This window comes from Dendrobates tinctorius, unplaced genomic scaffold, assembly GCF_039654945.1.
Source record: "Dendrobates tinctorius isolate UK_male_01 unplaced genomic scaffold, ASM3965494v1 ptg000097l, whole genome shotgun sequence".
Taxonomy (NCBI): Eukaryota; Metazoa; Chordata; class Amphibia; order Anura; family Dendrobatidae; genus Dendrobates; species Dendrobates tinctorius.
The window spans coordinates 22,934,960-22,957,998 of record NW_027361765.1 but is presented as its reverse complement, the minus strand read 5'-3'; the positions used below and the strand labels follow the sequence as shown (position 1 = coordinate 22,957,998).

The following is a 23,039-nucleotide window of genomic DNA, read 5'->3' as shown; positions in this document are numbered from 1 at the left end:
TCCTGTCCTCTAGGAACAGGAAACCAACTGATGCGTGGGAGAGGTGCCACCCTTTTGTATCTGTAGGTTTCCTGTTCCTAAAGGGCGGATCCCCTCTCAGGTGGTGCTGTCATGGACGACCGAATAAAACCCCTATTAATATACTGTTAACATTCACAAAGATCACTCACCACCCGTAATCAAGGGTACCGGACTTGGAGGCTGCATCGGAGCACCTGACCCGCGCTCTTTGGACCTTGAGGAGTGCCCCGACCTGCGGCTGGGGCGACTGCTGCTTGAATGGCTTCCATGCTTCCTGCCAGAGGGCTGTGAGGGAGGCAGGGACGCTGAACGTTCCTGCTCAGACTCCATTTTGCACCGCCGATCTACAGCTGTCTTCCTCCTTTTAAATTGCATGCCTCCGCCTGGTGAGCGTCTTCCTCCCCTCCCCCCTGCGACCGCCGGCTCAGCGCTTCAGAAGCCGGCCGGCGTCGCACCCAGCGCCATTACACCGTCGCCTTCTGCTGACGTCAGCCGGCGCACCCAGCATTCCAAGCGCCGCTGACGTCAGCGGCCGGAAGACGCCAGCGTCTCTCCCCTACCACGGGGATCGAGATGCGGCGTGCGCGAGGGGAGGGCGGCGCGGTGGGGGCTTCCCGGAGCCACCGGAATCCCATCCACGCCCGCACGAACCCGGAGCCCCAGGGACCCCGGGGACTGCGCTTCCAGGACCCGACGGCCGGCGCTACAGGTAAGCTACCTGTTCTTCCCGCGCCGGGACGGGCCTGGGTCTTATCTTTTTCTTTGCCCATGACAGGCACCGCCACAGTGGGATTCCTTCCAGGACAGGAACCCAACTGAAGCGGGGGAGAGGTGCCGCCCCTTATGTCTCAATAGGTTCCTGTCCTGGCGGGGCGGATCCCTCTCTCAGGTGGTGCTGTCATGGGTGAAGGGAAAATTATGTTCTCCTCATGAGCATCTATGCCTCTTTTAATGCATCCCATTATTTTATTTGCCTTTGCAGCAGCTGCCCGACACTGGCCGCTAAATGTGAGTTTGTCGTCCACCCATACACCCAGGTCTTTTTCAGTGACCGTTTTGCCCAGTGTTTTACAATTAAGCACATAATTATACATCTTGTTCGTTCTACCCAAGTGCATGACCTTACATTTATCCCCATTAAAGCTCATTTGCCATTTATCAGCCCAAGCTTCTAGTTTACATAAATCCTCCTGTAATATAAAATTGTCCTCCTCTGTATTGATTACCCTGCAGAGTTTAGGGTCATCTGCAAATATTGAAATTCTACTCTCTATGCCCCCTACAAGGTCATTAATAAATATGTTAAAAAGAAGCGGGCCCAAAACTGACCCCTGTGGTACCCCACTGCTAACCGTGACCCAGTCCGAGTGTGCTCCATTAATAACCACCCTTTGTTTCCTATCCCTGAGCCAGCTCTTAACCCACCTACACATATTTTCCCCTATCCCCATTGTTCTCATTTTATGTATCAACCTTTTGTGTGGCACCGTATCAAAAGCTTTTGAAAAGTCCATGTACACCACATCCACTGCATTCCCTTGGTCCAGTCCGGAACTTACCTCTTCATAAAAGCTTATCAGATTAGTCTGACAGGATCGGTCCCTTGTAAACCCATGTTGATATTGGGTCATGAGGTTATTCTTCTCCAGATACTCCAGTATAGTATCATTTAGAAAACCCTCCAGGATTTTACCCACAGTTGAGGTTAAACTTACTGGCCTATAATTTCCAAGTTCAGTTTTTGTCCCCTTTTTGAATATTGGCACCACATTTGCTATACGCCAGTCCTGTGGTACAGACCATGTTATTATGGAATCTTTAAAGATTAAAAATAATGGTCTATCAATGACTGTGCTTAATTCCTGCAGTACTCGGGGGTGTATCCCATCCGGGCCCGGGGATTTATCAATTTTAGTGATTTTTAGACGCCGCCGTACTTCCTGCTGGGTTAAGCAGGTGACATTTACAGAGAATTTTTATCCCTGATCATGTTATCTGTTATGGGATTTTCTTGTGTAAACACTGTTGAAAAAAAAGTCATTTAGCATATTGGCTTTTTCCTCATCCACCATTTCACCCAGACTATTTTTAAGGGGGCCAACACTATCATTTTTTAGTTTCTTACTATTTATGTAGTTAAAGAATATTTTGGGATTATTTTTACTTTCTCTGGCAATGAGTCTCTCTGTCTCAATCTTTGCTGTCTTGATTTGCTTTTTACAGAATTTATTTAATCTTCTGTATTTAGTTAATGCCTCATCACTACCTACTTGCTTTAATTCGCTAAATGCTTTATTTTTGTCCCTTATTGCGCCCCTTACAGCTCTATTTAGCCATAGTGGTTTCTTCCTATTTCTCGCATGTTTATTCCCATACGGTATATTTTGTGCACAGGTCCTATTCAGGATGCTAATAAACGTCTCCCATTTTCTTTGTGTAATTTTATGTCTCAGGATATCGTCCCAGTTAATTCCACCAAGATCATCTCTCATCCGTTGGAAATTTGCCTTCCTGAAGTTTAGTGTCCTTGTAACCCCTCTACTACACATCTTATTAAAGGATACATGAAAACTTATTAATTTGTGATCACTGTTACCCAAGTGACCCCCAACCCTTACATTTGATATGCGGTCTGGCCTGTTGGTTAATACTAGATCTAGCATTGCCCCCCCTCTTGTTGGGTCCTGAACCAGTTGTGAAAGGTAATTGTCTCTCATAGTAGTCAAAAACCTATTACCTTTGCTGGAACTGCAGGTTTCTGTTCCCCAATGTATTTCAGGGTAGTTGAAGTCCCCCCATAATAATGACTTCTCCTTGAGTCGCAGCTTCATCTATTTGCTTTATGAGGATATTCTCTGTTGCTTCCATTATTTTTGGAGACTTATAACAAACCCCTATCAGTAATTTATTATTTTTCCCCCCTCCCCTTATCTCTACCCACAGGGACTCTACATTTTCATTAGATTCATATATATTATCACGAAGGATGGGTTTTAAGGATGATTTTACATATAAACACACGCCTCCCCCTCGCTTATTTGTTCGGTCATTTCTGAACAGACTATAGCCCTGTAAATTAACAGCCCAGTCGTGGCTCTCGTCCAGCCATGTCTCAGATATCCCCACCATGTCATAATTATGTTCCAACAACATTAACTCCAATTCCTCCATTTTGTTGGCAAGGCTTCTGGCATTAGTATACATGCACTTTATGCATCTCTCTGTACCTCTATTCTTTCTTAATTAACTGTTCTAACCCCACCCCCCATGCCACCCCCACCGTCATTATTTGTGCCCAGGTCTCTAGCTGCACTGTCTTCCCCTCCTATAAAAGGAATACCCTCCCCCCCGTCCCTAGTTTAAACACTCCTCCAACCTTCTAGCCATTTTCTCCCCCAGCACAGCTGCACCCTCCCCATTGAGGTGCAGCCCGTCCCTAGCGTAGAACCCGTAGCCAACTGAGAAGTCGGCCCAGTTCTGCAGGAACCCAAACCCCTCCTTCCTACACCAATTCCTGAGCCACTTATTAACCTCCCTAATCTCCCGTTGCCTCTCTGGCGTGGCACAGGAAGTATTTCCGAAAATACCACCTTGGAGGTCCTTGCTTTAAGCTTATAGCCTAATTCCCTGAAATCATCTTTAAAGGACCTTCCACCTACCTCTAACTTTGTCATTTGTGCCAATGTGCACCATGACCGCTGGATCCTCACCAGCCCCTCCCAGTAATCTGTCAACCCGATCAGCGATGTGTCGGATTCTAGCGCCAGGTAGGCAGCACACCGTTCGACGATCCCTGTCTTTGTGACAGATTGCCCTATCTGTTCCCCTAATAATTGAGTCTCCCACTACCAGAACCTGTCTGGCCTGCCCTGCTCTCCTATTTCCCCCCTTACTGGAGCAGACACTCCGCCGGCTTTCAGAGGACATGCCTTGCTGCAGCAGTGCTACTCCTGCACTAACACTCCCCTCATCTGCCAACTTAGCAAACTTATTGGGGTGTACCAGATCAGGACTAGCCTCCCTGGCGCTCTTCCCTCTACCCCGCCTTCTAACTGTCACCCAGCTAGCTGCTTCATTGTCCTGCAGCTCCAACCTAGCATCCCCCCCCCCCCCCATCTATCCCATTGAGCGTCTGCTCAGTGAGCAGAAGACTCCTTTCCATATTGTCTATGGATCTCAGTGTTGCCAGCTGCACATTTAGATCCAGTATCTGGGCTTCCAAATGCACAACGTGCTCACATCTTGCACAGCAGTATGCACCCTCAACCGGCTGTTCAAGGATTTCATACATGCGGCATGACGTGCACTGGATGGCATTGGCAATAGTAGAGCACATCCTAATGGGGATTGCACCAGACAATAAGATAAGCAAAAATAAATTTAAAAAAAAAAAAAAAAAAAAAAAAAGTATTAATATAATAACAGCAATTCAGTAAGACCTCGCTTGAAAACTCCCTGAATCCAAAGTCACAGAATCTCAAGTCACACACTTACCACAGTTCGCACTTACGCTCAGGTCACACTCACCTCGTTCACACTCGCTCAGGTAGAAGATTTAAAAGAGTTTTTTTTTTTTTTTTCCCCTTTCACCAGCACACCACCTTGCTGCTCAATGCACTTCCAAAAGGAGTTGAGCCCCAACCAGCTGCCCCTTATAAACCCTTAATTACTGTATGAACTCCCACCCTTAATTAACCCCTTGTGAATATAGTTACACCTCAAGATTTAAATGCAATATAGTTTACCCTTAAAAACACAGATAGTAAAATAAGAGATTAACCATGTAGAGAGAAAAAATAGGTTAAACAAGCCCCCAAAAATTGAACAGGTAGAAAGCACTCAGCAACCTACAATTCAGCAACTCACACAGGTATTTGTTATAGGTTTTCCAAACACCTCTTCACAGAATCTCAAGTCACACACTTACCACAGTTCGCACTTACGCTCAGGTCACACTCAGCTCGTTCACACTCGCTCAGGTAGAAGATTTAAAAGAGTTTTTTTTTTTTTTTTTTTCCCCCCCCCTTTAACCAGCACACCACCTTGCTGCTCAATGCACTTCCAAAAGGAGTGGCAGGTAAGCTACCAGAATAAACCTTGTTAAATCAAAAGTGAATTTGAGACCAAATGCCAAATTGGAGACTTGTCCAAACAACCACTCAAACAGTCCAATAAACAGCATTCTAATGGCGAACACATACTCACGTATTGCTAAATTTCAGAGGTAGTTTTCTTTGGGTTTTTTCCTCGTAGTGTTTGGCCAGCAGGCTAATGAATTCAGTCTTGAAGACAGATTCCAGCAAGCTATCATATTCTTGTTCGTGAAGAATGAAAAAGTCATCTTGGAATGTACTGCAAGGAGAAGTATTCACCAAATTGCAATTAATGTCATAGCGAATATTTACATGGCGATGCACGGTTAATCAAACCTAGCTGAATTTGTAATAACTAGAAAAGACTCAAGACGCAATTACAGTTGATCTAAAAGGATTTCAAGGGCACTGGTCCAGGGGCCACATCGGTAGTCCATCTTCCTCTTACCGGCCGGCATCCCCAGCATCTCTTCCAATTTGTAAACAAAACATGATCATTCGAGTAGGATACATGCATCACACTGCACCAGGCGTACTAATAAGAAACACGGGGATAACAGCAGGTAGGAGGTTTGTATGGCTCTGGTCCGGCAGTCACAGACTACTGAAGTGCTCACTGGGCCAGGGTTCTGCAAGTCTTTTTGTCCAACTCTAGACACAATGAACACGGAGTTTGTGTTGAATTACGTATACGGCAACCTTCTAGTCAATTAACATTTAAGACCCAACTCTGTAATTTGCAGAGCTCAGTTTGAGATTTTTAGACTAAACATGATCTAAAAAGCATTAGAGCATCTCATGGTGTAGTAGCCATCAGATAATAATGAAGAAATCTCTGCTTCTACTAGAATCAAAGACTGAACAGATGTCACAAGGGTAAGAAGATACATGAAGGTCTTCTTGAGTCTTGCTTCCACGCAGACGTTTACTTGGATCGGGGCGCCGTCTTACTCATAATTGGCATACAAACTCTTGCAGATGTTTCATAGATGTCGCACAAACCACTTTTATATACACTACTACTGCTGGAAGAATTCTATAAAACCTGATGTTCTTCACCAAATCCACCCCAAGAAATATAAAGAAAATATGTTTGCAATATATAAAAACTCAAGCAATTTAAAAACAAATTCTTTAAATATTTTTTTTTTTTTTTTAGCTTTTTTGCACATATTCACCCTACTCCCAGAATGAGCACTTTGTAGCAATGACCTATTTCTGCTAAATCACTTAATTTGAATCCAGTAAATACTTGACAAGGCTCCTTGGTATGCAGACTTCCCCAATAAAATCCTTTTAATGTTTCAAACAGGGGCCTTACTAGAATTCATGGGCTGCCCCTGTCCAAAACGAAGGTTCGCTCCCCTTGGTGAACTCACACCGCTAACATCTATGTAAAGGGAATGTGTCGTGAGAAAGTGACATGGTTCAAATCAGGTTTTTGCGTTCCATGTATTTTGTAAACATTTATGGAATTTTTTTTTTTTTTTTTAAATAATCTTGCAATTTTCACACTGGCCAATGGGGCCATTTTTGACTCCTACTTTTTGTCCTTTCTGGAAGAGATGTCAACTTCCTTATCAAAGGCAGAATTACAATGATGTGTAACACAAAGTGATGAGCACGTTCGCGCATCATTAGTAACACCTCTATTTAGCACCGGATGCACCGAGCACAATAAGCAATGTCACAGCTGACCCCGTACATCATCCCTTCACAATAACATCTGTGCACGCTCAACAGGTGCTTCAGAACAACACATAGGATCAGAGTCTGTTCATTGTGGCTAATGTACATGTGGATTTCATGAAACAAAGGACGTTGGTCTAAAAAAGCCCCAGTAGCCAACTTGAAGACTGCAATATTTCTATTTTTTTTTTATTTAAACAAAACATTAGGTCACTTGCTGATGGCACATTCCTTTAATAGAATGCCCTATTGATGTATAAGTATTGCAGGTGTAGTGCTGATTACAGCATAGCAAAAAAGGTGCAAGAACAATGGTCTTTATTCACTAACCACCAGAACTTTCCAGCTGCTTGATTATTAATTTTGAAGATGTATCATCCCTCTAGTGACGCATTAGAGCTAATCATTATGTGTCTCATACCAATATATGTCATCACTATGAATATCAGTACTTTAGTGAATGTACGTCCTGTGCTGATCATGTATCACTCGAGTAATGGCTACATAAGAGACAGATGGGCGACCTTCAGCAGGTGCGGTGTGGTCAGATGAGACTGCTGACAGCTCTTGGTATATAATGGATTTGCTACATACCAACAACTGTATATGCCCAAATGTCTAGAAGTAGGATTGCCATTAATAAGCTTGTTTTTCAGGAGAGTTATGAAAATATATTTATTTGGTTAACACATTAACAACCAACTATTGAGACTGCATTTTTTAAAGCCTTCTGTGTCGCTGCGCCTTTCCACTGCATGCTCGCTTCATTTTGCAATACAAAGCTCGGGAACACAGACTTTGGCGGCAGCACAGGTCTTGAGCTAAAGACCGCCATGTGCCCAAACCATCTAGCATCATAATACAAACCGGTGGTCCCTTATTGCAACCAACGTGTTGCGTTTGCGACAAGAAAATCATAAAAAGTAAAACCCTTTTGGATTATTTTGCGACTTGCTTTTTGCGGGACCTTGCAGGTCACAATAAGACCCCATTCACCTACTTTAGGCTGTGTTATCCAGCGATCTTTGGCAACATGACTCCAACCTAAATATATAGCAGTATTGTCAGAATACCCATTCCAGAAATGTTGGACTTATAACGGCCAAATCTTACTGTTACATACAAAGAAGAAAGTTCCTTGAAAGCAGTTTTCCCACAAACCACATTTTCACGTTCCTACAGAATTGGTGATAAATAATCAGTGGGGGTCCTAAATATGGCACCTCCACCATTTACTAGAAAATGACTACAAAAAGGCCATTTCCTCTTGCTGTGGTTGAATGAAGCTGCACATGGCTGATGCCTCAGGCCGACAGATGGTGGAAGACTGTTCACAGCCATCTCCAAATGTCCTAAAGACATGGTACCCTTTTCTAGTGTGTGTAGGTCATAGTGGTGGGATCCACATCACCCCCACACTTATCACTCATCCATATATAGGTATCCAGAAAAGTTCTACAAAAGACATTTATGAAGAGTTGCCTGTAATGTGGAAAAATGGCTCAATTTCTGAAAAAAAAAAATTCCATTCAAGTCCGCTGGCTTAACAAAGAATTACGTAGGCTAAATTTTGGCTACATCCCACTTCTATTATTACATTATTCATAAGCAAACAATTATCTAGCGCGCCAGATGGGTAACTATTGGGCTATAAAGACGTTATCGGCACAGCAGGCTACAGCTTTACTACAGGAACACGTTTTACTTTACACAGATACTAAAACAGCGTTAGGAAAAAACAACACGGGAAGGAAGGTTGGAGAGCAGCGTTTCTACATGTAGGTACAGATACTAACCTTAAAGACACCGAAAGAATACGCTCCACGTCAATCTTCTTTTTCACTACCTCTTTCACTATTCCTTTCTCTGGGCCCTGTTTTACTTTCTCTCTCCCAATGAGGTATACGGATTTTGGGGTTAGTATAAGGTCTCTTTTTATTGCCTTTTAAAAAAAAAAAAAAAAAAAAAAAAAAAAAAAGAGAAGTGGTGTTTAACATGTGTCACCATAAAAGTGCGCTCAGAATGTACTGTATTTCACAATATGACATTATGGTTGTCACTGCAAGTTTGTTAAAGAGCTAAAAATATAAATAAATCAACCAAATCTTACGGTTTTGTTTCATTTAACCCAATCCTACATTTGACCTTATTCGTTACATTCCCTCTTACTGGCTCCATCACTTATTTATGACTTTGTGAAAAGCCAATTTAGAAGAAGTTCAGTCCTTATTTTTAGATTTATACAGTTGAAAAAATAAAAAATAGACATCTTTTTAATTATGTTCATGACAAAAAGACTACTTTACCAGCAATAGTCATGGCTTCCATTTAAATGATCACTGTCATTTTAACAAACATCACATAAATCAATAGTACAGGTGAATATAAAATCTTGTCAGAGAAATCTGCTTCTTTCTCCTTTTATCAGCCACTTTCTCCTGCCTCCAGAACTCATCTTTTCCTCAAGGTGAATTATGACTTGGTCAAAGATGAATTGCTAGCTTACGGAGGATGTCAGGTTGCAAAGCATCCTAATATCTACGGAGAAGGGAGGATGAAAGAGCACTAGGCATAGTGAAAGATCAGGTGGATACGGGAAGAACAATCTGCAGCTTATAGCAAATATATTTAACTTTAGTGCAGGACTCACAGCTACACAGCTCAGCACTTCTGTATTAAGTCCTCCATACTAATTCTGCTGCTGTCTCAACTGAAGAGAAAGAAGAAAGGGAATCCCACTATATTTGGGTATGAAACATTATAGCAGCCACTAGGTCAGAGAAGACAATCTGGTGAGAAGTGAAGACCACCAATTGTGCTATAATTCATGTACACACACAACAGTTTATTCTGAGAAGTTACCAGAATCAATGGACATGCTTTACCTATATGCTATGAATCCCACTCACAGCGGCTGCTCACCACTGTGTCCTCCTTGTTCTTGTCGACCAATTCAATCAATATTCCAATCTCACAGGAGGCCATTCTACAATTATTACACTGCCATTATTGAAACTAGAAAACACTTTTCACTTACCTTAGATCTTCGGTCATATTTGGTGACCGTGTCAGCAAAATCCACTTTTTCACGTTTTCCCAAAAATTGCCGAAGTTCAGGATGGTCTTCCATACCAATGTAGTCACCAATGAAATTCCTGTTAATACTGTTCCGTCTTCTTTCTTTCTTGTTGAGGAAGAGATCTGAGGCTGGGGGAAAAAAAAAAAAACACAACATTTTTTTAATAAATCTTTGTTCATACCATTTCTCATTTCTAACAAATCTAAAATCCTATCAAGATTACACAATATAGCTTAAAAAATATCATGCAAGTCTGTTATTGCTGTAAATTGTACCGACCTGTAAAATTAGGTTTCCAATTCATTTTACTATATAGTGGACACTGTAAAAGCAACACTCAAAACAATGGTTGAATTGCATTTTTCACCATTTCATCAAACTTGGAATTTTTTTCCTATTTTTTAGTACAGTGTATGGTAAAATGAATGGTATCATTGAAAACAACAATCTGACCCACAAAAAATAAGTTCTCATACAGCTATGTCAAGAGAAATAAAATTATATATATATATATATATATATATATATATATATATATATATATATATATATATATATATATATATATATATATATAAAGTTATAGCTCTTGAAAGAAGTCAAGGAGAAATCGAAAGGGGAAGAATTAAAAAGATCCTTACGAGCTTAGTAGTTGACACTAACCACATGTATATGACTTGCACACTTGCGGTCACGTGTCCCCTAGATGGGTCCAGTATTTCTCAATTCACTTCTACGGAGAGAAGCCAAGTAGGTCTACTCCGCACAAACATACGGTTACAGGATCGCCCCGTCACACTCAAGTGAGGGCATGCACACCACACACTGTCACAATTCAGAAGTGACTTTTCTCAAGCCTGGACAACCCCTTTAAGCTAACTTTGTGGATACACAGAATGTAACAGTAACTATGTTGTTGAGTTCTGTTTCTCTGTTCAGTTTTAGAAACAAATCAGTTTTCCACAAATTCTGTTACAAAACGGATGTAAACTGAAGGTCACCATTGACTATAATGGGATATGCCTGGTATCCGATAGGTGTCCATTCATTGAACAGAACTGAAAGTGCTCCATATAGAGCTTTTAGTAACATTAAAAAGCATACCAATTGGAAACCAGACAGACTTCATTTTAGTCAATTGGGCCCTTATACTTCAGTGTTGTAACATTTTCATATGAATTTCGTTAAAATGGAACACAACAAAAGGGTGAACAATATTCGGTCTTATAATTTAGATATAATAATCATACCTTGTTCTCGCATCTCAACATACTTCTTCCTGGCAACATATTTCCTCCAGGCTTTCTGTATTGTTCGAGCATAGCCATCATACTTCCGCTCACGCATCTCCTCCAAGAGAAATAGCTACGGCAGAAAGAAGATATTACAATTAAAAATTACATGCTTGATTCTAAGCTGCAGGACTTTATGGTAACCTATAACATGCCCCAATACCAATGAACAAAAAATTATAATGTAGGACATATATTAGTATTCAACCCCTGTCCCTGGCATTAGTGCCTGAAAAACCACCACAGAAACTGAAGCCTTCTGGCAAAAATAAAGTTAATTTTCTCCCTGCAGTTTCCGGCTAAGTGGGGGCGCCAGGCAGGTTAGTAACGCCATTATCAACATATATGCAGGTTAATGTTTTTTTTTTTTAAACTTTATTTTTTAGTCCTGTTAGGCGACTTGAATCTGCACTCATGTGATCACTTATTCCATGTACTGCAATATCACAGTATTTAACACAAGGAGTAACGAAAACAAATGAAAAGAATATCCTTTATTAATAAATCAATCACAATCAAATAAAACATTGTAGAAAACAGTAGGAAAAAGGAGGAAACAAACTGGTACACTGAGGAAAGGTTGCAGGTTCAAAGTATGACTTGGGAAAGCAGAAGAGATGGGCTGTCACATTCTGGTGGTCAAAACATTATCCAAATAGTATCGCTATATCCTGCAGAGTGAAACAATGCACCTATGCGCTGCTCAAACATATGCTACTACAATGTGGTAGCCACTACCCATGATGAGTCAGGACCTGAGAACAACCTTCCCGCGACCAGACACGCGTTTCGCATGCTCACTTTATCAAAGGGGGAGTGGTGACTGTATCCTGTCTCTAAAGCACTATTTATAAAAAGAAAACACGGACGATTTTAGTGGTGAATACGCTCTCGACTCTGCACACATAGTACCGCCTACTCTGCCACCGTCAGCACCCGGTGCGCATGTGGCTGACGTGGCATCCGATGAGGTCAATGAACATGTGCACTGTATTTAATAGACAGCCGCCAGAGAGGCGAAGTGTCAAGCAAGTCTCAGTGTGCATGCACGCCATCAGCGGCCATCTTGTTGAGGACCAAAAGAGTATCGCAGTCATCATACCCAATCCCTACAGCGGAATAAGATCCCACAGGTAAACTCATAAGTACGGCGAAATACTGCAGAACCGGTGCATGAGCATGGTATACCAAATACAAAGGACTGTGCAAAGCTATTATAATGCCTGCAAGAGGGAAAAAAAAAAGGAGAGGAGGGAGGAAAAAAAAAAAAAAAATAAGACTAGAATAAAAAACAAACAGGGCAAGTAAATGATCATATTATCATAAGTTCATGTACAATAAGTGAACAGAGGTGTAAAATATATCTAAGAATAAGCATAAACATTGTGAAAAATATGGAGTAGACCAACAAAATAAAAGGTCCACATTTTATCACAGTATTGCAGTATTGTGTAAGTCACAGTCTGCAGGTCTGCTCCAAATGAGTACTATATGGCAACAAGCAGGCCCTTTAGAAGGCGCATGGAGGCGCCTGCCTTAATAACCAATTGGTCACATTACATTTCATGTAAAAGCAGATCTGGGGGCAGATTCTCATGCAGATAAGTGTCGGTCCCACAGCCTGAAACAGCTCATTTACATATAAAAAAATGGATTTTTCTGGAAAAAAAATTGGATTGCAGATATCAAGATGTCATTTTATTTAGTTTCCTATGATCTACAAGTATCTCATACCATCCTTATAGAAAAAAAAAAAAGGACCAAAGTTTGGAATGGACAAATGTTAGGTGGATTCATAACTGGCTTAGGGATCGGACCCAAAGAAAAGTCATAAATGGCTGCACATCCAGTTGTAAGAATGTCTCAATTGGGGTACCACAGGGCTCTGTTATAGGCCACATGTTATTTAACATCTTTATTAGAGTTGAGCGAATTTGTTTGGGTTCCCTCTTATTCGGCAAGCTATAACACTTACAAAATAAGCTGCAGAGGGAACCCGGCTTCCTGAATCGCACCAGACGATCAGCTGCATGTGTCGCGGCTGTGCTATTTGTTGGGGTCTCCATGCATGTGCTGTGAGGCCGAACAGCTGATTGCGCTATCCAGGAAGCTGGGTTTTCCCTCTGCAGCTTATTCGGTATGCCTGCAGAACAAGGAACCTGAACAAATTCACTCAACTCTAATCTTCATCAATGATTTAGATAAAGTAATTGAGGGTAAACTGATTACATTTGATGATGACACAAAGCTAGAAGGGATAGCTAGTGCTAGAGAAGAGGAAGCAAAAAGATCTAAAACTAGAACCGTGGGTAGCAAATAACAGCTGTTTTTAACAGAGAAATGAAACGTTCTACATCTGGGCAAGAAAAAAAACAAAAAAGCATATACAGAATGGGAGGAATAGGGCTAAGCAACAGCACATGTGAAAAAGACTTAGGTATACTAACAGATCACCAACTCACATAAGTCAACAGTGTGATGCAGCAGCAATAAAGGTAAACAATTCTAGGATGTATTAACAGAAGCATACAGTCTAGATCACGTGAAGTCATTATTGCCCTGTACTCCTCTTTAGTCATACCTCATCTGGAATACTGTGTCCAGTTTTGGGCACCACGTTTAAAAAAAAAAAAAAAAAACACATCAACAAACTGGAGAAAGCCATGTCCTATGAGGAACGGTTACAGGATTTGGGAATGTTTAGCTTTCAAAAGAGAAAACCGAGAGGAGACTTAATAGCGGTCTACAAATATCTCAAGGGCTGTCACATTGTAGAAGGATCATCTTTATTCTCATTTTCACAAGGAAAGACTAGAAGCAATGGGATGAAACTGAATAGGAGGAGACACAGATTAGATATTAGAAAAAACTTTTTGACAGTGAGGGTGATCAATGAGTGGAATAGGCTGCCATGAGTGGTGGTGTGTTCTCCTTCAATAGAAGTCTTCAAAACAGAAGCTGGATATCTGTCTGGGATGATTTAGTGAATCCTGAATTGAGTAAGGGGTTGGATCAGATGACCCAAGAGGTCCCTTCTAAAATCTAACATTCTATGATTCTACATGCCCATATAGACGGCTTAGGAGGGATGATCCTACAGACAGGTTACGTCTGAGCTTTTATTTCACAAAATATCCAAACAAACATTTAAAAGGTTGCCTAGTTTTAAAAAATAGATTTTCAGGGCTCAAAAATGTGATGTGGAAGAACATGACTGGCTGCACAACCTTGCCCAGCTATGCCTTTATGGAACAGAAAAGGGGTATTTACCAAAACAATTTCCACAAAGTTGGAATCTACAGTTGTGCAAAATGTCTGTTTGCTGAAACATTAAGATTTCTTTTTACCAACACCTGAAAACAACCAATAGCATTATCCGGTCACCAAACTTTACAAATGGCACAAAGTGGTCAGGCAGGCAGAGATCTCTTGGCATTCACCAAACACCGATTACCAGATAAAGGAGCGCTCATCATCCCAGGACATGTTTCCACTGGGTGGCCCGCCATTTCATGGCTAAACTGCAGAGCTTCCTGAACGCTTCCGCTTTTCGTTAATACCAAGAAATTTCACAAACTGATTGTACCAATGGAGTCGTCCTACTACTGGACCACACTCGAATTCAGTGTTTTTTTTTTTTTTTTTTAGAACGACCCATTATTTCCCAAATGTTTGTACAGACAGACTGAATGGCTCGGTGCTGGATTTTATACGGACCTCAATGATTAAGTTGTGTCCATCAATACCTTTGGCTATATAGTTTACACAAGTGACACCAACAAAGTGGAAAAGATCGAGTTTAACGTCATCATAGAAACATGGTCAGTATACTTCTTTCACAATCTGAACATCAAAGCCTACTGAAAGAAGAAAAGGAAATGGTATTCAGCGCAGCATTCCTCCCTGCCATGTTCGAGCTGGAGATAAGTTTTTTTTTCCCCTAAATATAGTGTCAAAAATCCATTGGCGATTTTGAGATAAGCCACAGATGTCATGAATATTTTCAAGATCTACTTTAGAGTCAAGAAAAACCTGAACAAACATTTGTATTGTTAAGGGGGTTTTACACTAAGCAATATCGCTAGCAATATCGCTAAAACGTCACTGGTTTTGTGACGTTATAGCGATATCGCTAGCAATATCGCTATGTGTGATACTTACCAGCGACCGGCTCCCCCGCTGTCCATCGCTGATCGCGCGAGAATGTCCGGCTCCATTTCTCGTCGTCTGCTTCCTGCTGGGCTTCCTGCTGTGACGACGAGCGACGCGTGCGGGAGGACGCAGGATCGCTGTGTGTGAAAGGTGAGTATCGTGCGCTGCGTCGCTGCTGCATCGCTGTGAGATCTTTCTGTATGAAAGCTCACTAGCGATCATTTAGCGATGCACCAGCGATCCTGACCGGGTCGGATCGCTGGTGCATCGCTAAATGTAAAAGGGCCTTTAGACTGTCTTCTTCCCATCATACTTACTCTAATCTCTGCTACTTCAGCGCAGTCCATCATGGCAGAACATGAAGCATATAGTCGGTCAGTGTCTAGCCCAAGCGTGAATAGGTGTGACACTGACTTAACATTGAACCATCACAAAATACAACCGTTCTAACCAATCGTGCTGTACTAGATCTGCTCCAGGTCAGTTTGGTCACAGGTGATAAAGACAAGGGGGCTGAATGGTCACAGCCAGACGTCATCACACAGCGTGATCCCCTGCTGTAGTATCTGTATACGCTTTTGCTTCTTCCCCTGCCCAGGAGCTGTGGTATGCCCAGCCCATGTTCCTGTACAGCCATTACACAGTACACAGCAGGAGCACATATACAAGATTATCTCAGCACAGGAACAGGGTTTTTTTTTTTTAACCTTTAATTTATCTGCCATGACCTTCTTTCCCTGAGACTGGCTAGATTCGCTCATGTCTCCTACAGGATATGACATAAGATGCTCACCAATTCATAGGTATATAAACAATTAAAGGACAGAAGTCTGAAAATAATTTGCCTGTAATTTCCAGTTACCGGACTTGCGCCTTATTCTTTTCAATAAAGATCCTGGAATTTCTCCCTAACTGTATGTAGACTGCAGAAAAAAAAAACCATCCCATCCGCTTATTACATATATTACTTTATTATTCATCTGTGTCACAGGAATAATATGAAGTCAGTGTTGTACAGTAAAAATGCTGGGAGCAAATATCAGCCAATAAGCCTCATGGCTCTGTACTGAACTTCCATTTTATAGGGAAAACAGTCTACAAATAGTTGTGGTAATATGTACATTTTTTCTGTTATTTCCCATATGCCACGTCCTATTTATTCAGGTGTAGATGTGTCAGCTATTGGTAACCACCACAATCAGGCAAAAGCCACAACTGCAAAAAGCTTGTGATTCAATCTGCACAAGAGAGTAAAGTTGGACAAGATTTCAAAGGCACAAGACAGAAATTTGCTGTACATGTCAGCTCAGCGAGATCTTTAGTGGTGGGTGAGCCCAAATAAATAGAATAGAAATATTATGTTATATTACAACTGTAAAGTAGCTGGGAAAAGAGAAAACGCATTGTTCAGTATTGAAACTTTTCCCTGCTGCAAGATTCTCACAAGGAGTGTGGTTTCAAGAATGCCAGGAACACACGTCAGATGTGCCGCTGCCCGGGGGGGAGAGGTAAATGTGCCGCTGCCCGGGGGGGAGAGGTAAATGTGCCGCTGCCCGGGGGGGAGAGGTAAATGTGCCGCTGCCCGGGGGGGAGAGGTAAATGTGCCGCTGCCCGGGGGGGAGAGGTAAATGTGCCGCTGCCCGGGGGGGAGAGGTAAATGTGCCGCTGCCCGGGGGGGAGAGGTAAATGTGCCGCTGCCCGGGGGGGAGAGGTAAATGTGCCGCTGCCCGGGGGGGGAGAGGTAAATGTGCCGCTGCCCGGGGGGGGAGAGGTAAATGTGCCGCTGCCCGGGGGGGAGAGGTAAATGTGCCGCTGCCCGGGGGGGAGAGGTAAATGTGCCGCTGCCCGGGGGGGAGAGGTAAATGTGCCGCTGCCCGGGGGGGAGAGGTAAATGTGCCGCTGCCCGGGGGGGAGAGGTAAATGTGCCGCTGCCCGGGGGGGAGAGGTAAATGTGCCGCTGCCCGGGGGGGAGAGGTAAATGTGCCGCTGCCCGGGGGGGAGAGGTAAATGTGCCGCTGCCCGGGGGGGAGAGGTAAATGTGCCGCTGCCCGGGGGGGAGAGGTAAATGTGCCGCTGCCCGGGGGGGGAGAGGTAAATGTGCCGCTGCCCGGGGGGGAGAGGTAAATGTGCCGCTGCCCGGGGGGGAGAGGTAAATGTGCCGCTGCCCGGGGGGGAGAGGTAAATGTGCCGCTGCCCGGGGGGGAGAGGTAAATGTGCCGCTGCCCGGGGGGGAGAGGTAAATGTGCCGCTGCCCGGGGGGGAGAGGTAAATGTGCCGCTGCCCGGGGGGGAGAGGTAAATGTGCCGCTGCCCGGGGGGGAGAGGTAAATGTGCCGCTGCCCGGGGGGGAGAGGTAAATGTGCCGCTGCCCGGGGGGGAGAGGTAAATGTGCCGCTGCCCGGGGGGGAGAGGTAAATGTGCCGCTGCCCGGGGGGAGAGGTAAATGTGCCGCTGCCCGGGGGGAGAGGTAAATGTGCCGCTGCCCGGGGGGAGAGGTAAATGTGCCGCTGCCCGGGGGGAGAGGTAAATGTGCCGCTGCCCGGGGGGAGAGGTACCTTTTGGAAGGTATGACAGCCAATGATACAGCATGCTCCGAAAGACCTCACATAAAAGAACTAAATGAAGAAACTTTGTTCACTTTTATTAGCCAAGGGCAATTAAAGGGATATTTCACCAGGTTTTAACCATTTAATAGGAAAGCAGCATAATGTAGAGGCAGAGACCCCGATTACAATCATGTGCAACTGACTGGTCTACTTGCTGCAGGTTTGATAAAAATCAGCAGATTATCACTACCTGTTGTTGTGTAGTCCTCCATATTCATAAGCTCTGTGTAACCCCGCCCCCACCACCGATTGGCAGCTTTGTATCTGCAGTGTACGCAAAAAGCGGCCAATCAGTGGTGTGGGCGGTGTTACACACAGCTCAGCAAAGTTGAAGGTCTGCAACAGATAAAAATGATTTTATCAAAATGACAGCAAGCAGCCCATTAAGTGACACATTGCTGTAATTATGATCTCTGCCAGTACATTATGTTGCTCTCAGATGGGGTAGCAAAAACCTGGCAACAGAGTCCTTTTAATCTACCACTTAAATTTCCTCCTTAGAAGTCTGCTACTGACCATATCTTTTTCTCAACAAACTAAGGAACTACATGCTGTTTTGCACAAGAACGCTGTGCTACCCGCCTCGCAGCACCTATTCCATCTGCTCTTGCACAAGACCTTTAGTCATTGCAAGTGCTTATAAAATTGAAAACCTTTTTCAAACAATAACCTTGATTAAGTATTATTCAACAAGACTAATTAACAAAGACACATTCTAAAACATAATCATATCTAAAAAGTAATAAAGAAAGAAAAAACGTCCAGGACAGGGTGGGGTGCACACAAGAGATAAAGCCTGCTGTTCACAGTAAGACACTGGATTAACCTTAACCTATTTTGACCTTAATGATCTGGCCATTTTTTGCAATTCTGACCAGTGTCCCTTTATGAGGTAATAACTCAGAACGCTTCAACGCATCCTAGCGGTTCTGAGACTGTTTTTCGTGACATATTGGGCTTCAGGTTAGTGGAAAATTTAGGCCGCCAAATTTCCGTTTTTCACAAATAAACGCAAAAGTTCTCGAACATTTAGAAAATTTTGTAATTTTCAAATTTTGAATTTTTATTCTGTTAAACCAGAGTTATATGACACAAAATAGTTAATAAATAACATTTCCAACATGTTTACTTTACATCAGCACAATTTTGGAAACAAAATTTTTTTTGTCAGGAAGTTATAAGGGTTAAGAGTTGACCAGCGATTTCTCACTTTTACAACAAAATTTACAAAACTTTTTTTTTTTTTTTTTTTAAAAGGGACCACCTCACATTTGAAGTCACTTTGAGGGGTCTATATGGCAGAAAATACCCAAAAGTGACACCATTTTAAAAACTGCCCCCTCAGTGTGCTCAAAACTACATTCAAGAAGATTATTAACCCTTCAGGTGCTTCACAGGAACTAAAGCAACGTAGAAGGAAAAACATGGACATTTTAATTTTTCCAACAAAAATTTTCTTTTAGCATCAATTTTTTGATTTTCACATGGGTAACAGGATAAAATGGATCCTAAAATTTGTTGGCCAATTTCTCCTGAGTACACCTATACCTCATATGTGGTCATAAACCACTGGGCGCACGGCAGGGCCCGGAAGGGAAGGAGCGCCATTTGACTTTTTGAATGGAAAATTAGCTCCAATCGTTAGCGGACACCATGTCGCGTTTGGAGAGCCCCTGTGTGCCTAAACATTGGAGCTCCCCCACAAGTGACCCCATTTTGGAAACTAGACCCCTAAAGGAACTTATCTAGATGTGTGGTGAGCACTTTGAACCCCCAAGTGCTTCACAGAAGTTTATAACGCAGAGCAGTGAAAAAAAAAAAAAAAAAAATTATTTTAATTTATTTTCACAAGGGTAACAGGAGAAATTGCACAACAACTTTTGGGGTCCAATTTCTCCTGAGTACACCGATACCCCCATATGTGTGTGTGTGTGGGGGGGGGGGAACCACTGTTGGTGCACACGGGAGAGCTCGGAAGGGAAGGAGCGCCATTTTGGAATGCAGACTTTGATGGAATGTTCTGCGGGCGTCATGTTGCATTTGCAGAGCCCCTGATGTGACTAAACAGTAGAAACCCCCCACAAGTGACCCCATTTTGGAAACTATAACCCCCAAGGAGCTTATCTAGATGTGTAGTGAGCATTTTGAAGTGCTTCACAGAAGTTTATAAACGCAGAGCTATTTTTTATTTTCCCAAGGGTAATAGGATAAATTGGACCCCAAAAGTTGTTGTCCAGTTTGTCCTGAGTACGTTGGTACCCCTTATGTGGGGGGGGGGACCCACTGTTTTGGCGCATGGCAGGGCTCAGAAGGGAAGGAGCATCATTTGACTTTTTGAATGCAAAATTAGCTCCAATTGTTAGCAGACACCATGTCTTGTTTGGAGAGCTCCTGTGTGCCTAAACTTTGAAGCACCCCCACAGTTGACTCCATTTTGGAAACTAGACCCCATAAGGAACTTATCTAGATGCATAGTGAGCACATTGAACCCCCAGGTGCTTCACAGAAGTTTATAACGCAGAGCCATGAAAATAAAAAACTTTTTTCCCCTCAAAAAATGTTTTTTTTTTAGCCAGCTATTTTTTATTTTGACAATGTCAATAGGACAAACTGGACAACAACTTTAGGGGTCCAATTTCTCCCGAGTACGCTGGTATCCCATATGTGGGGGGAAACCACTGTTTGGGCACACGTCGGGGCTCAGAAAGGAAGTAGTGACGTTTTGAAATGCCGACTTGATGGAATGGTCTGCGGGCGTCATGTATGTTTGCAGAGCCCCTTATGTGCAGAGCCCCTGATGTACCTAAACAGTAGAAACTCCCCACAAGCGACCCAATTTTCGAAACTAGACTCCCTAAGGAACTTATCTAGATGTGTGGTGAGCACTTTGAACCCCCAAGTGCTTCACAGAAGTTTATAACGCAGAGCTGTGGAAAAAAAAAAAAAAAATCGCTTTTCCACAAATTTTTTCAGCCCCCAATTTTTTATTTTCCCAAGGGTAACAGGAGAAATTAGACCCCCAAAGTTGTTGTGCAATTTTTCCTGAGTACGCTGATACCCCATATGTGGGGGGTAAATCACTGTTTGGGCACACGTCGGGGCTCGGAATGGAGGGAGCACAGTTTTACTTTTTGAATGCAAAATTGGCTAGAATAAATGGTGGCGCCATGTCGCGTTTGGAGACCCCGTGATGTGCCTAAACAGTGGAAACCCCTCAATTCTAACTCCAACCCTAACCCCAACACACCCCTAACCCTAATCCCAACTCTAATCATAACCCTAGCCACAACCCTAACCATAATCCCAACCATAACCCTAACCACAATCCCAACCCTATTTCTAACCCTAATTTCAACCCTAATCCCAATTCCAACCCTAACCCTAATTCCAACCCTAAAGGAAAAATAAAAATATTTTCTTTATTTTATTATTTGTGCCTGCCTATGAGGGTGATAAGGGGGCGGTGATTTACTTTTTTATATTTTAATCACTGTTTATCATAGTGATCAAAATAAATGAATCTGCAGCGTTGCAGATTCGTGTGGGTGCACTGCGCATGCGCCCGCCATTTTCCAAGTTGGCGGCGCCCATGATCCGGTACGGTTGGACACCGGGAGACAGAGCGGGACATACTAGGTACCGGAAGGGGTTGGGGGGAGCGGAAGGAAGGGGAGGGGAAGCAGATCGTGACGGCAGCAGCTGATCACCCCCGCCAGCTGGGGTGTGTGTGTGTGTGTGTGTATGTGTATGTATGTTTGTGTGGTCAGATTAGTGTCTCCAGCCATGTCTGATGCTACTGCAGCATCTGCCATGGCTGGATTGTAATATTTCATCAAATTTAATTGATAGTAATATTTTATCAATATGATTGGTTGTTTCACTTTTTACAGCCAATCAGAGCGATCGTAGCCATGTGGGGGCCACGCCCCCTGTGGTGAAGCACAAAGCCTCTTGTGTGCTCGGGTCTGGGTGACCTTTAAGTGACCCCGGTCACCAGACCCACAGAAGGGTGATTTATATCATGACACCTATGTAGGCGTCATGGGTCGTATTGACACAGCTTTTCATGACGCCTGCGTAGGCGTCATAGGTCGGGAAGAGGTTAATAAGGCACTCACTCCGCACTACATACTGTACATAAGGTGAATGATGGCAGAAGCAGGGAGTATCCCGAGAGGAGAAGGAATACAACGGCTCCTTCATCCTTTTATATATGGGCCCACACATGAGCGAATGCTCCAAAGCTTCAGAAATTCAGCCTCAAACCATTGGTAATATATGATCATACCGCCAAGTACATGCAAAGGCTGGATAAAGTGCCCTTTATGATTCTCCGATCGTATTGGAAAATTTCACTGAATGACTTTCTTCATTTGCAGGAAAAAACTTTGATACAATTCACAAATAAGAGTTAGCTAACATGCTTCAGATTTTGATGCAGAAATTTCTGTGCGTCTTCTATTCACCTCTAACAAACTAAGTTTGAAAATAAATCCTCTTTAAAATATATATATAAAAAAAAAAAAAAAAAAAAAATGTACTCGATACTGATTAAGAAAAAAAAAACTAAAAAAAATGAAAGAAAAAAAAACAGAAATAGAACAAAATTTGTAAATCCAAAAGTAGGGCAGGTCACTCTAAAAACCAGATTCAGATTTGGAGCTTATTTCCAGATGTAAAGATTTCTGCAGCGTGTGCATCTACCCTTGTTCATTTTAGAAAAATATTTTACCTTTAGTCACCAGCAATATTATTCGTTATGCTTGCTTATATAGCACCAACATATTCCACAGCACTTTACGGTTACCATCATCATTGTCACCATTGGAGCTCACAATCTAAATTGCCTTGGAGTTTGGGAGGAGACCAGAGTACCCGGAGGAAACCCAGGCAGACACGTAGCATTAAGGGCATGTCACACTAAGATATCGCTAGCAATATCGCTATAACTAGTGACGTTATAGCGATATTGCTAGCGATATCTCTGTCTGATACTTACCTACGACCGGCTCCCCCGCTGATTATCGCTGATCGCGCGAGAACGTTCAGGACTGTTTCTCGTCGTCAGCTTCCTGTGGCGCTTCCTGCTGTGAGGACGAGCGACGCGT

At 42.9% G+C, this 23,039-nt stretch overlaps 1 protein-coding gene across 2 annotated transcripts in view; it reads right to left on the bottom strand.

Moving 5' to 3' along the window:
• Window positions 1-23,039, bottom strand: part of MYO1E (myosin IE) — a 274,229-nt gene that overhangs the window by 37,295 nt on the left and 213,895 nt on the right. For both annotated transcript variants that reach the window (XM_073586955.1, XM_073586956.1), the window contains 4 exons: window positions 11,133-11,247; window positions 9,841-10,010; window positions 8,600-8,745; window positions 5,227-5,373 (listed from right to left, as the gene is read on the bottom strand). In XM_073586955.1, coding sequence (XP_073443056.1) covers window positions 5,227-5,373; window positions 8,600-8,745; window positions 9,841-10,010; window positions 11,133-11,247 — 578 coding nt within the window. The remainder of the gene's footprint in view (window positions 1-5,226; window positions 5,374-8,599; window positions 8,746-9,840; window positions 10,011-11,132; window positions 11,248-23,039) is intronic.